Raw genomic sequence first — 12,409 nt, 5'->3', positions numbered from 1 at the left:
CTTGTACCAGGCTATACTTGGCCATACTGGGACATACAGTATGGTAATGCACTGTACTAGGCTACACAGCGCTGTGCTTGAGCTGTATAGGACTGCACTGCACCACATGGAGCCATACAAGTCTACACAGGGCAGTCTTGGGCCACATAGGATAGTCTTGAGCTATACAGGATTGTAACACACTCTGTGGGACTCTACAGGGATATACAGGGCTGTACTTGGTCATATAGAGCTGTACAGGACTGTACTAGGCCATAACTAGGCTATATTGGATGTACTTGGTTGCCCTGTGCCATTCTGGGGTGTACAGGGCCATGTGGAACTGTAAAGGTCTGTACTAGGCTGTGCTTAGCTTCACAGGACTGTACAACATCACACAGGTCTGTATGGTGTGGTACTGGTCCACACAGAAATGTATTGACCCACAGAGGGATACACAGGGCTGTACTGGGCCATGCTGGGCTATGTGGGGCTGTGCTGGGCCATATGGGACTGCACTGTACCATACTGGGCTGTTCTGTGCCATACTGAGCTGTGTGGGATTTTACTGGGCCATAATGGGCTGTACAGGGTTGTACTGGGTTGCACATATCCAGATGGGACTGCCCTGCACCATACTGGGCCATACAGGCCTCAGCTGGGCTGCACTGGATAGTGCAGGAATGGGAAAGGTTGCACGGGGACTCCACCAGCATTTTCACCCTGGGACTGGGTTCCAAAACTGGGAGTGGGGGAAACAACCCTTGGGATGTCCCAGAGGCTTTGGCAGGGTGTGGGAGAGGTGAATGGGAGGGATAAATGGGAGGTACAGTGTCCCCACCCAGCTTGCCTGCACTCTGCTCCCCAGGGATTTTCCAATGATCCTCATTCCATAGGGGCTTTCCCAAATCCCACCCAGCAGCCACGTCTTCTGTGAGATCAGAGTGTGATATCCCCCTCCTCCCTGTCACCCAGCAGCCCACCATGGGATAGAGAAATAGGGGCTTCAGTCTAGCAGTACTTGAATTTATTAGTAAACTGTTCTTTGGTAAATGATAAAAACTCAAGAGACCAAAGGAATGAAAACAACACCCCCGCAAAGAAAAAAAAATTTATATCATTAAACAAACCAGGCAGATGGGAAAAAAAAAAGTTTTCCCCCCCAAATGGGATTTTAGCAACCTACAGCAAACCCAAGAGATGCTGGGGGAGCTCTGCAGTGATGGGGGCTCCCCTTTGTGCTTGTTTTTGGGGAGGAGGAGCGTGGGCTGTGTATATGCGGGTCCTACATGGGGGGCTCATTGCAGAGCACCATCTCCAGTTCCTTGCGGTAGAGCTTGCCCCCGTCGGAGAGGTTCATGATGCTCTTCCTGTAGTTGGTGAGCTGCTGGATGTTCATCTCCTGCAAGGCATGGGGGGCACTGGGGATGGGCATCCCTTTCTCCTGGGGGAGTACCCCCAGGCTGAGATTACACTCCCCCCAGTTCCAGTGCAGCTTCCCATGAGGATTCAGGGTCACCACTCAGACCACTCCTGGTCCCACATGGACATGGAAAGATGCTGCTGGGAGATGGGAAAAGGAACTGGGGGGCTCTGGGGGTGGCACCCAAGCTCTGCCCCCACTTACTTTCTTATTCTTCTCATACAGGTCTTTCAAAAGTGCATCCAGCTCATTCTCATCAATGAAGCCATTTCCATCCTGGATAGCGTGGGAGGGACATCAACAGCAGGAAGGACACAAGCCCTGCAATTCCCCCTTGGACATGGGCATCCCCAGACCCTCTCCCAGCACAGCCAGAGGTAAACCCAGTTCTCCCAACCCAAACCAGAGCAGGGGATTGCCCCAACCAAAACCATATGATTTGGGGTTATTTTTTGCCAGGTTATGTTTATTTGGGGCAGTTTCCCATGAGCTGGCTCCCTACCTTGTCGTAGAAGGCAAAGATGGCATTGAACTCATCTGAGGACAGCTTCATTCCCTGGGAAGTGACAAGGGAATGAGAGAGGTAGGAGGGTATGAGAGAGGGGTTGGAGGTACAATCAATGGGAATGGGTCGTTTTTGTTGTTATTATTAGCAGTAGGAGTGGTATTATGTTACCTGAAACTTCAGAAGAAAGTTTTCTTGCACAGGCAAAAGTCTGAAAAACAAGAATGGCAGGGAAGAGGGGGAAGCAGCCAGAAAAAGGCATTTTCTTAAATCCCAGTGATATTTTGCTCAGAAACATGAGTAAATTCAAGAGGAAAACAGTTTTCCCTGGAAGCTGGAGCAGACTCTTCCTAAACATGAGCATTTCAGGTGTCTTTCCCTCCCCAGCTCTTCCTTCTTGCTGCCCGTGACCTTACCGGGACATCTCGGAGAGGCCCAGCTTCCCATCACCATTCATGTCAAACATCCGCAGCTGTGGGGATACAAACAGCACCCTGTCACCCATCACCTCCTCCTCCCCTGCCTGCCACCCAGCTGGGGTGCTGACACCCCTGGTGGGGACACAGTGCCCCAGGTCCCACTCACAATGGTCTGTGTGTACTCCTGCAGCTTGGGCTCATCGTAGGGCCGGTTTGCCTTCTTCAGCAGGTCCGACAAGAAGCCCTGGGAGGAGAGGGTTTTGCTGGCTGTCCCCATCCCTGGCTGTCCCAGCAGGGATGTCCCACTGGCAGGGATCCAGCCCAGCCCACCCTATGCCCACAGCCCACCTTGAGCTCGTTGGCTTCGATGTAGCCGCTGCGATCCGTGTCGTACCTGCGCCAAGCCTGTGGAGGGACTGCCATGAGCCTCTGCAGGGGCTCGTGTCCCCCACTCCCCCCTGACATGTGTGTGTCCCCATAAATCCCTGCTGAGGGTGTCCCCCACCACCCTAAAGGAGATGGGGCCGTCTCACAGCTCCCACTGGCATCATCTGCTCTCCCTTGGGGCAAGATGCTTTTGTTCAGCCCACACCAAGAGTTCAAGCACCTTTATCATCATGTCAGTATGCAAGAGCAGGCTTTAATATTTAATAATATTTAATTATATCCCCCAATTAAACAATAGTGTCCGCTTACCCTTCCCCCCCCACCATATCACAAGGTGCTCCTCTTTCAGCCTTCCCCTCCACCCAGGATTCAGTTTCCATGTACAAGCTCCTTCCTCTCCAGGATGCTGCACATTCCTTTCCACTCCCAGCTATGTTTTATTTCCCATCTGCAATTTCTCTTCCACCTGTGTAGATTCACCCCATGCAAGGGCACAGTGAGGTTGTGGGGTGGCCTAGAACAGCGTTGGCTTTGGCACATCCCTTAGGCACTTAAGAGCAAGCATGAGGGGAAGTTTACAAAAAAGCCCCAGATTCTTGCAGCTCACCTGGCCTGGAGGCTGGGATGAGGCACCCAGCTGCCTTGAGAAGTATCCAAGGGGTGCTGAGAACTGGGAAAACTCACCACACTCCTGCTTTTCCCTAAACCAGTACTGCCTCTCAGTGCTGAGTTATTGCCAAGAGCTTCGGGGAGACCAGGGGAGGTTTGGGCAGTTCAAGCTCCCAGTTGTTTTCCCTTGGTGGAGCTGGATTGAATTCCCTGGGGATCCCCCAGTACAGCCTGTCCCACTCACCTCCATGAACTCTGAACTGGAGCCCACATGCTGGCGGAAACACAGCAGAAAATTCTCCTCTGTGGGCAGGATCTGGGCCAGCTGTGGGAAACACAGGCATGGTGGAATGGTGGAGGGGAAACATGAGCATGGGGGTGGAGCATGAACAACCTGGGGTTTGTCAGGTCCAGCACCACTCACCTCTGCCATCTCAATTTTGCCATCTGCATTTTTGTCATATTTGTGCATAAACTCCTTCATCTTGTCACCCAAATTGTCCTTCTTTGAGTCCTGCCAGCAAGGAGAGAGGGAATGGGAGCATTTCCCCCATTCCCTGTGCTGATCTTCTCCTGCTTTCTTCCCAGAGGAGTCCCAGTCCCACTCATGAGTGCCCAAAGGAGGTGGGGCTCACATGAGTGTGAGTCTTTGGGCACAAGGGAACAGGGGAAGGAGGGAGCAAAACCAGAAGATGCTCTTACCACACCCGCTCCCTTTCTTGCACTTTCCAGCTCCTGGAAGAAATTTTCCAGCTCTTTACCTTCAATGTAGCCATTTCCTGTGGGAGGAAAAAAAATGCAGTAGGACTTTCACAGTGTCAGAGCACAGGAGGAGAGGGACAGATGCTCCCAGGGGACAGGGCACTTGTTCTCTGCACCAGGACATGGCTCCAAGGCAACTGTGGCAGCAAGGAAATGCCAGCCAATGTTGATGCTGGGTGTTACACTACTGGTGATGCCCAAATTTGCCCAGGTGACACACAGTGCTGGACTTGTCACTTGCACTCATTTGTGGGGCACAGGGGACTTTGTTCATCTTGGTCTTTGCTGCATTTTCTGTATCTGATGCTTCAATCAGATGCCTTAAATAAAGGCACCCCATCCTGTGCAAGCATCTCCCAGGCAGGAATGTCTCCTCTCAACCCCCTGTGGGGGCCACAGGGGCAAATGGGGAGCAGAGGCAAGGCACCCAGCACAGCATCCCCCCATCCTGGGTACAGGATCAGCTCCAGGAAGGGCTGACCCCACTGCCAATCTCCAGCATGGCCAGGAACTCAAAAAGATCCCTGTCCTGTGTACCTCACACCTCTCAGTGCCAGTATCTGTGCTGAGATGTGGCTCCCTGGGAACCCGGGGTATCCATAGCCCTGCCCTGCCTGGGGGATGCTCGATGGCTGGATGGCTCAGCCAGGGCTCAGCCACACTTGGCTCCCACAGTGTTGGCCCTTGGTGGCTTTGGGGGGTGGCTGCTGTGCCTGGAAGCAGCAGGGTCACATCACAGCTGGAGACAGCAGTGAAGACACTGGCTCCATGGTGCCGTCAGGCAAGGTGTCACCTCCCTGCCAGAAATCCTCCCTTCCAAGAACATCTGGACACAGCAGAGGGATGTTGCCCTTTCCCCTGAGGTGCCTGGCTGAGGGATAGCCAGGGCTCTTGCTTGTGAATATTTCCCCCAGGATTGCTCTGCATTTCAGCTTCTGGAGGCTTGGACCACATCTCCCTGCTCTGCGCCACCTTTGGCGTTATCACCTGCAGGCTCCCCAGCAGCCTCTGCTCCCCACTGCAACACAGCAGCTGGGAATAGCCCATCCACATCCCAGCTCAAAGCACTGGGGAGATCCCAGGGTACCTTCCTCTTTGGTGACCACATCCCCATGGATGAGCAGCATCCTTCCCAGGAGGGGATGAGGGGCTTGGGTGATATTGGGGTGCTGGTGTGACCCACTGAGGTACTTTGGCTTCCCACTGCGTTTCCCAGGGGCTTTGCTTTTGTGGGTGCAGGAGAACCCTGAGTGGCTTTGAATTCAGTTGGGGAAAAAAGAAAAATCAACAGGAGTTTTGAGCTGGGAAAAAAGAATAAGGCCAAGAAAAGCTGTGGCCAGTAGCTCGGCTTCCTCCAAGCAGCAGCTTGGACAGGTCTGATCCATGTCCGCAGAGCAGCGGGATGTGGAGTGTCATGGAAAATCCCCTCCAGAGAGCCGCAGCCAGTCCAGGCAGCTCCACCTCGGAGCCTTGGGGCAGCTGTGGCTGGTAAAGTGAGGACATCAAAGACATCCGAGGGGACATCTCTGGGGCATGACAAGCCTTGAGGGGAGGTGGCTCAAAGCGTGGAAGCCACACTGAAGGGGTTTAAATGCAGGGATGAGCTTGGATGAAGTAGTCCCATGCAGTGCGGAATGAACCCCAGGTCCCTCCATTGGCACAGGGAAGCAGCCAGGGCTGTTGGAGCTCCTGCCTGGTGCAGCTGAGCATTGTCCTTGTCAAGGCCACCTTCTTTCCCGATGCCTGAGTCCCTCCTTTCCTGAGCACCTGCCGTGCTGCAGCCTTGCCCTGCCTGGGGGCCGTGGGCCAAGCTGGAGCCGTGCCTGCCGCGGTGTTTTGGAGATGACAGAGCACATCCAAGGGCACAGTGGGACACACTGCAGGGAGGCAGCTGGACACCCACACTGGGAGCTGCCCACTCCCACCGGAGTGCCACCTTCCCAGCCCCTTGGTGGCTGCTCCAGTGCCAGCAGTGACAGGGACCTGTGTCTGTGTCCCCGATGCTGTGAGGCTGCAGGGGGGGACCCCAAAATGCAGCCAGGAGCAAGCTAACCTCCAGTTCCAGCAGTGCAGCTGGGGAGGTTACATGACGCAGTTCCCAGGAGGTTTTTGGTCCCCAAACCTCCCTGCAGGAGCAGGAGACTTAGTGAAGGGCAGGAGCTTTCCCCTGGGCTGCTGTTCCCAGCAGGCTGAGCCTCCTTCACGGCACCGTAGCGCTAGAAGAAACTATTTTCCCACAAAACAATGCTGCTTTTTTGCATTTCCCCCCCGTTTTGGGGCTGACAGTGGTAGAAACGGGATGTCCTGCCCAGATGTGACTCCGTGGGAAGGTGGCATCCCCATAGTGGACACGGTTTTTGCCAGCATCCCTGGGGAGAGGTTTGGGGAGGCTGGGGAGCAGGCAGGCAGAGACCAAGCACTCCAGACGTGGAGGGACCGTTCCTCAGCCTGCTCCAGGCGTGGAACACCCGCTCTGTCACTCCTGGCAAGGGGGTGGCCCTGGGGCCAATCTGGTGGCCACACTGCCCCACTCCTTCCAGGTACCAAGTGTGGGGCACTGCCAAGGCAGGGAGACGGAGGGGACCGAGGGTGGATACTGGGCACACCGGGAAGGGCAAAACGCCCAGAACAGCACCCAGAGGTGACACCAGCCCCGAGCGAATCCCAGCTCTCAAGGCACCCGGGGGACGTGTCAAGGAGAACCGGGATATCCCGGGCTCAGCGTCCCATGGGCTGAAGGCTCCCAGTGGGGTCCAGTTCTGGGGCTCCCCGTCCTTTCCCGACGGGGGGGTCCTGGGGGATCGATTGCATCCCCGACCCTGGAGCTTCAACCGACGGGGCTGCGCCGCGGAGACTCTCCATCACCCCGGAGACTCTCCATCCTGGAGTCTCTGCATCCCGGGGGCTCTCCATCACCCCGGGGGCTCACCGTTAGCCCCGGGCTGCGGCGGTGGAGGCTCTATCCTCTCCTCCAGGGTGTCCAGGGACTCTTCACCACCCCCCCTTCAGCCCCGCTCCCCCAGGGATGCTCAGCCCGCTGCCCTCCCCGCCGGTTTTTTGAGGAGCGAAGTGTCCCGCGCGCCCCGGGACTGACCGTCCGCGTCGAAGTGCCGCCAGATGTCGAGGAACTGGGAGGCGGTGAGCTCGGCCAGGTGGAGGTGCGGGGCCTGCTGCGGGCCGGCCATCCCGCTCCCGATCCCGCTCCCGATCCCGCCGCTCCCGATCCCGCCGCCGCCCGCAGCCGCCTTTTATACCCGCCGCCGCCGCGCCGCCCGCCGCCGCCAGAGGGCGCCGCCGCCCGGGACACCGGCCGGGCACGGGGGGCAGCGGGACACACGGACAGCGGGACACACGGACAGCGGGACACACGGACAGCGGGACAGCGGGACACACGGACAGCGGGACACACGGACAGCGGGACAGCGGGATATCGAGATATCAAGACACCAGAACATCGGGATACAAGAACATTGGAACAACAGGATACCGAGATACCAGGACATTAGGACACCGGAATACCAGGACATTAGGACACCGGAATACCAGGACACTGGGATACCGAGACACCAGGATACTGGGACACTGGGAGCAGCACTGGGCACTGGAGTCAGCAGCCCCTGCCCTGACACTTGTCCCTGCCTTGTCACCTAGCCCTACGCTGTCACCTACCGCTGTCCCATGACATCTGCTTCTGCACTGTGTCACCTATCCCTGCCCTGTGCCACTTACCCCTGTCCCACATCATTCACCCTGCTTAATGTCACCCCTTTCCTGACACCTAACTGCCCTGTCACTCTGCCCTCCTCCTGCCTGTTGCTCCATTCCTTCCTCAAGTCCTTGCATCCCTTCCTGTGCCACCGAGTCCGACCCCAATCACCACGTCCATGCCCTGTGTCACCACATCTGTGTCATTGTCCCTCTGCCTCATAGCAGCTTCGTGGATCATGATTTGCTGGTCCTGGCAGGAGGAGCGGAGCAATGGCAGTCCCTGTGTCACCACCACTATGGGACCATGCAATGGCCACAGCAGGGCTGTCACTTGCACCCATGGCTGGAGTGCACCCACACGAAACATGGACACTGCAGCCATCTTTTGGGGGGAAAAACAAGGAATCCTGAGATCAAGGCTCTGCCATCCCTGCTGGAGCAGGGCTCCTTGTGGGATAGAAGGGATGCTCAGCCCAAAACACATTTCTCACCCTGGCTCCCCTTGCCGCTCACCAGCTCGTTGCAGGATTTTCTTTTCCCAAGTTTTCCCAAACGGCAGGGAAGTTTCCAGGCCCAAACAAAACAGCCACACATGGGGTTTGTCACTGGCTCCAGCGCAGCCTGCCCAGGGGAAGCGTTGCCATGGCTACAGGGGGAAAAAAAAAATCAGATCCAGCAAGAAGGCTGAGCTGATGGAAGTGCTTAATTAAAGATGAGAAGGCATCAGGGAAGTTCAGATGTGCGCAGAGCGGGGATGCAGTCGGCAGCAGGCAGCTGCTGGGAGTTATTCGGGGCACTGCCCATCCTGCCCCGTGCTGCTGCCTCTCATTTTTGGCTTTTGGCTGGAAAACAGGGAGGCTGAGGTGCTCCCTCCAAATGGCAGGAGTCTGGAGGAGCTCATTGCAGTGGAGATGGAGCCACACCTGGCTCTAATGCTGTGGGAAGCTGAGGCAGGGCAGGACACAGAGGGGAAGAGATGCTGTGCCAGCATCCCATGAGGAAAGCCACACTGGGACACTGAGCAGTGCGATGGCCTTCTCCTCCTCCCTGCTGCAAAACGCAGCCTTGAGGCACACATGGGACACTGAAGGGTGTCCTGAGTATTCCATTCGCATTTCCTGTGGTTTGGCACAGAGATTAGTCAAAAAAAAAAAAGCCTCTTTTTTCCATTATTGCAGCAGAATTTTCCCCAGCAGAGCCCATTGCTTTACTGTCCCACATCCTCCAGAGCAGATTTTTCCCAGGGGCTGAGAGGAGACATTCACTGCTTCTGCAGGGCTGGGCTTAGGGATGTGTCCCAGTTGTGCCAGGCAGGGGAGAGAATGGGCACAGGGACCAACACTGGTCCATCATCTGCTCCACAGGGAGCAGAGCTCCAGCCCAGCACAGGGATGGCTCTGGGTCACCACCATTCATGTTGCTCCATGGCACCCACCTCTCTGCTAACAAAGAGCCAAGGTTGCTCCAAGGTGGGGCCTGGGAGCAATATTTGGGCTCCAGGTGTAATCCCTCCCTTCTCTGGGGAAATGCTTCCCCAAGATGCCTGTCTGAAGCAGCTGGCAGTGCAAGAGGGGCTCATTGCTGTAGGAAGGGATTTGCTAAGATTGAGAAAGACTTTTAGAGAGGGCTATGCTTCAGGAAAGGAAAGGAAAGCAAGGGGTGGTTGTGATGCTGTTTGAAGCCACCTCCCACATGGGTGTCCAGGCACTGGGATGTTCCTTCTGCAGGAGAAAAGGCTGGATGGTTTCCTCCAGCCTTCACCCCTGTCCCACCACCTAGGCTGGATATCAGGAAAAGGTTCTTCACCCAGGGAGAGGGTCACAGTAGTCACAGCACCAACCCTGACAGAGTTTAGGAAGCATTTGGACAACGCTCTCAGGGATGATGGGATCCATCATATCAACACATGATGGGATTCTTAGGATGTCCTGTGCAGTGCCAGGACTTGGACTTGATGTTCCTTGTGGGTCCAGCTCAGGACAGTCTATGATTCAATCTGAACATGCCATCAGATTTTGGAAAGAACAGGCCATCATGCTGCTTACAGAGCCAGGACTTAATTCAGCAACGCTCTGAGATCAACCCACTGCCATGACCCACATCACTCCCCCCTGCTCTGCACATTCAGCACAGCAGGGGAGAGTTTAGTTCTTTCCTGCAAATGAAGTCCTTGCAGTGAAGACTTAAAGCTTTTGGAAAAAAACCCAAACAACACACCACTGTAGCAGAATCCCCTTAATTCAACTGCAGCTTTTCAATAAAGAGAAACATCTAAGGGAAATTTGATAACTTGAAGGCAAGGCACACACTCGCTGCTGAGCTGAGACAGCCCAGGTTTTTAAAAGCTTTCTGATTTACTTCTAAATAGGAAAGAATGCAAAAGGCAAACCTCATGTGAAAAAAAAAAAGGAGTGGGAAACCGAGGCTTGCAAAGGAAACAGGATGAATCACCCCATCCGATTTTTTGGGTCACAGGGTTGTTTCTCAGATAATAGCAGAGATCTCTACTTAAACACTCATGATATGGTCCAGCCAAGGGCTGTGGCAGAGGTTTCTCCTTTTGGCCTCACACTTTTATGTGAATCTCACATGAAGGCATCAATATAACACTTCTGTCTACTCCAGGGGACTGGAAACAGCAGGACCCTGTGATCTGGAAAGTTTTCTCTGGACTGATGAGCAAGGAAAAAGAAAAGGCTGGCACAGAGGATGAGACAGATTGGCTCATGAGTCCATGGCTGTGAGTGAGTAAAGGAGGAGCTGTGCCAGCTCTGCCCTGCTCTGACACAGGTGTTCCACGTGTCCCTTTGCCATGGGTACAGCCACATGGGACAGCCCGTGCTGGTGGCATTCCCTAATCAGGCAGCACCTGGGCTCACTGCCAGCCACAGCACTGAGACAGTGAGGATCATCATGTCATTTGGGGCTCTTTTACCCCTTGCCAGGTGTCTTAGCTTTTCATGCTTCTTTCAGCTTATCCCCATGACCACAATTGCCTGGACTTTCAGAAGCAGGGAAGTGGCACAGAGTACAGGAATGAAGAAAGCTGAGGTTGTCATTTCAGCCATGGATGTTGCCAGAAACCACCAAAAGCACTACACAAAAGGCAGAGCATGAAGGGAACTGTGTCCTGCCTCCAGCATAGAGGACTTGCTGCTCTGGCATTACCACAGCCCACTGCACTTCCCAGCTGCTCAGAAGTTAAGTCGAGGTACTTTGGTTCTTGGTATTTTTTCCATAAGCTTGTCAGCCTAGTGAGATCAGTAAGAAATACCTGTGCCAAGTGCTGGTCAAATGTTGGTCCTGCTTATCCTGTGCTTGAGTTCTGGTCCCCCAGGGATGTGGTTCTGTGTCTTTTCCCAGGGTTATCCTCCAGCCTGGGGGTTGGATGTAGGGGGAGCAGTTAAGCACCTCCTTTCTTTCTAACCAGTGGCATTGGCACAGCAAACAAAAGCACAATTTTCAGGATCACAGCAGGTTTTATTCCCTCACAGTTCCTTCCCCACATGTCTTTCCCATCTTGTATCACTGTATTTCAGACTTTTGGAATTCATCAGCAGTAAAAGAAATTGTATTAAAAAGCCAGATGAGCTCACTCTGTTTTGTATTTCCCCTCTCACCTGCAAATTAATAAGATCCTTCCCCAAGTGCCCAGGGCATCTTCCTTTTATCATGGACAGGTACAAAAATCAGACTGTATGTACAAAATTTGGGCCATCCAAGCCAACTCTGGCCAGCTGAAAGAAGAGCCCCAAACTATTTAAGGACTCAGATGCAATTTAGATTTTTTTTTTTAACAGACATAATTTGCTGAAGATTTAGCTGTAGGGTGATTTTCAGATTCAATTTTAAGTTGCATTTCAGCTGTATTCAGACACAAGAGCACGGTATCTGCCTCCGGTGCAGCTGGAGAGAGGAGCAGACCTGGCCTGCTGAAAACAGATGCTGCTGCCAAGCTCCTCATCATCTCAAACCCTGCCTGAGAAGTACCAGCACAACAGCAGGTTTTTTTGGATGCCTCCCTTCACATCCCAGCCCAGCCTGACTCTGATTAATTAATGGAGTTTGCTGAAATCCCAGCCTTAGCTACTCTGGCTGCTGCTAGCTACAGCACACTGCACAGCTGCCTTCCACTCCCACTTGAGAGACTTTGTATTTACCAAGTATTAATTAGATGAATGTGAAGCACCATTTTCTAGGCAGGGGAAATTATCTGCTCTCTCCCTGCCCTGTAACAAGCTCATACTGGGACAAGTCTGAAAAGGGAGCAGGTAGAAGTGGCTCCTTCTTGCTCTGCACATCTGCCACTTTTCATATTTCCCTGCTTGTGCTGCCCCCCTTGACAAGCACTTCACTCCTGCTTGATCTGGAAAGGGAACAGTATTGTGAAAGATGGAGCTGGAGCCTCTCTCCCTTTGCAGATCATCACCAGAACTGGTCCCAGAGACTGTCCTGACAGTCAGACCCACAAAATGGGAAGAGCTGCTGTCTTTGAGGGCTCTTCCAAGTGCCAGGAGCTGCTGAACAAGTGAGTCTGCCAGAAAAGCACAAGCAATGAATCCTTCCCTTCCACAAATCCTCCAGACCAGGCTGGGCAGGTATTTCTCAGGGCTGACC

The 12,409-nt window shown here is 54.1% G+C and overlaps 1 protein-coding gene across 1 annotated transcript; it reads right to left on the bottom strand.

Annotated features, from left to right (window-relative positions):
* Positions 1–991: 991 nt before the first annotated feature.
* CALB2 (calbindin 2) lies at positions 992–7,336 on the bottom strand. Its single transcript, XM_054640770.2, has 11 exons — positions 7,179–7,336; positions 4,025–4,101; positions 3,747–3,836; positions 3,567–3,647; positions 2,675–2,731; positions 2,493–2,570; positions 2,324–2,379; positions 2,079–2,118; positions 1,905–1,958; positions 1,607–1,678; positions 992–1,381 (listed from the first exon to the last, which is right to left on the bottom strand). Exons 1-11 carry the CDS (start codon positions 7,267–7,269, stop codon positions 1,265–1,267), a joined length of 813 nt encoding a protein of 270 aa, XP_054496745.1. The 5' UTR covers positions 7,270–7,336; the 3' UTR covers positions 992–1,264.
* Positions 7,337–12,409: the final 5,073 nt, after the last annotated feature.

This window comes from Agelaius phoeniceus, chromosome 12, assembly GCF_051311805.1.
Source record: "Agelaius phoeniceus isolate bAgePho1 chromosome 12, bAgePho1.hap1, whole genome shotgun sequence".
NCBI lineage: Eukaryota > Metazoa > Chordata > Aves > Passeriformes > Icteridae > Agelaius > Agelaius phoeniceus.
The sequence above is the reverse complement of the archived record's forward strand: the minus strand, read 5'-3'. Positions and strand labels throughout refer to the sequence as shown.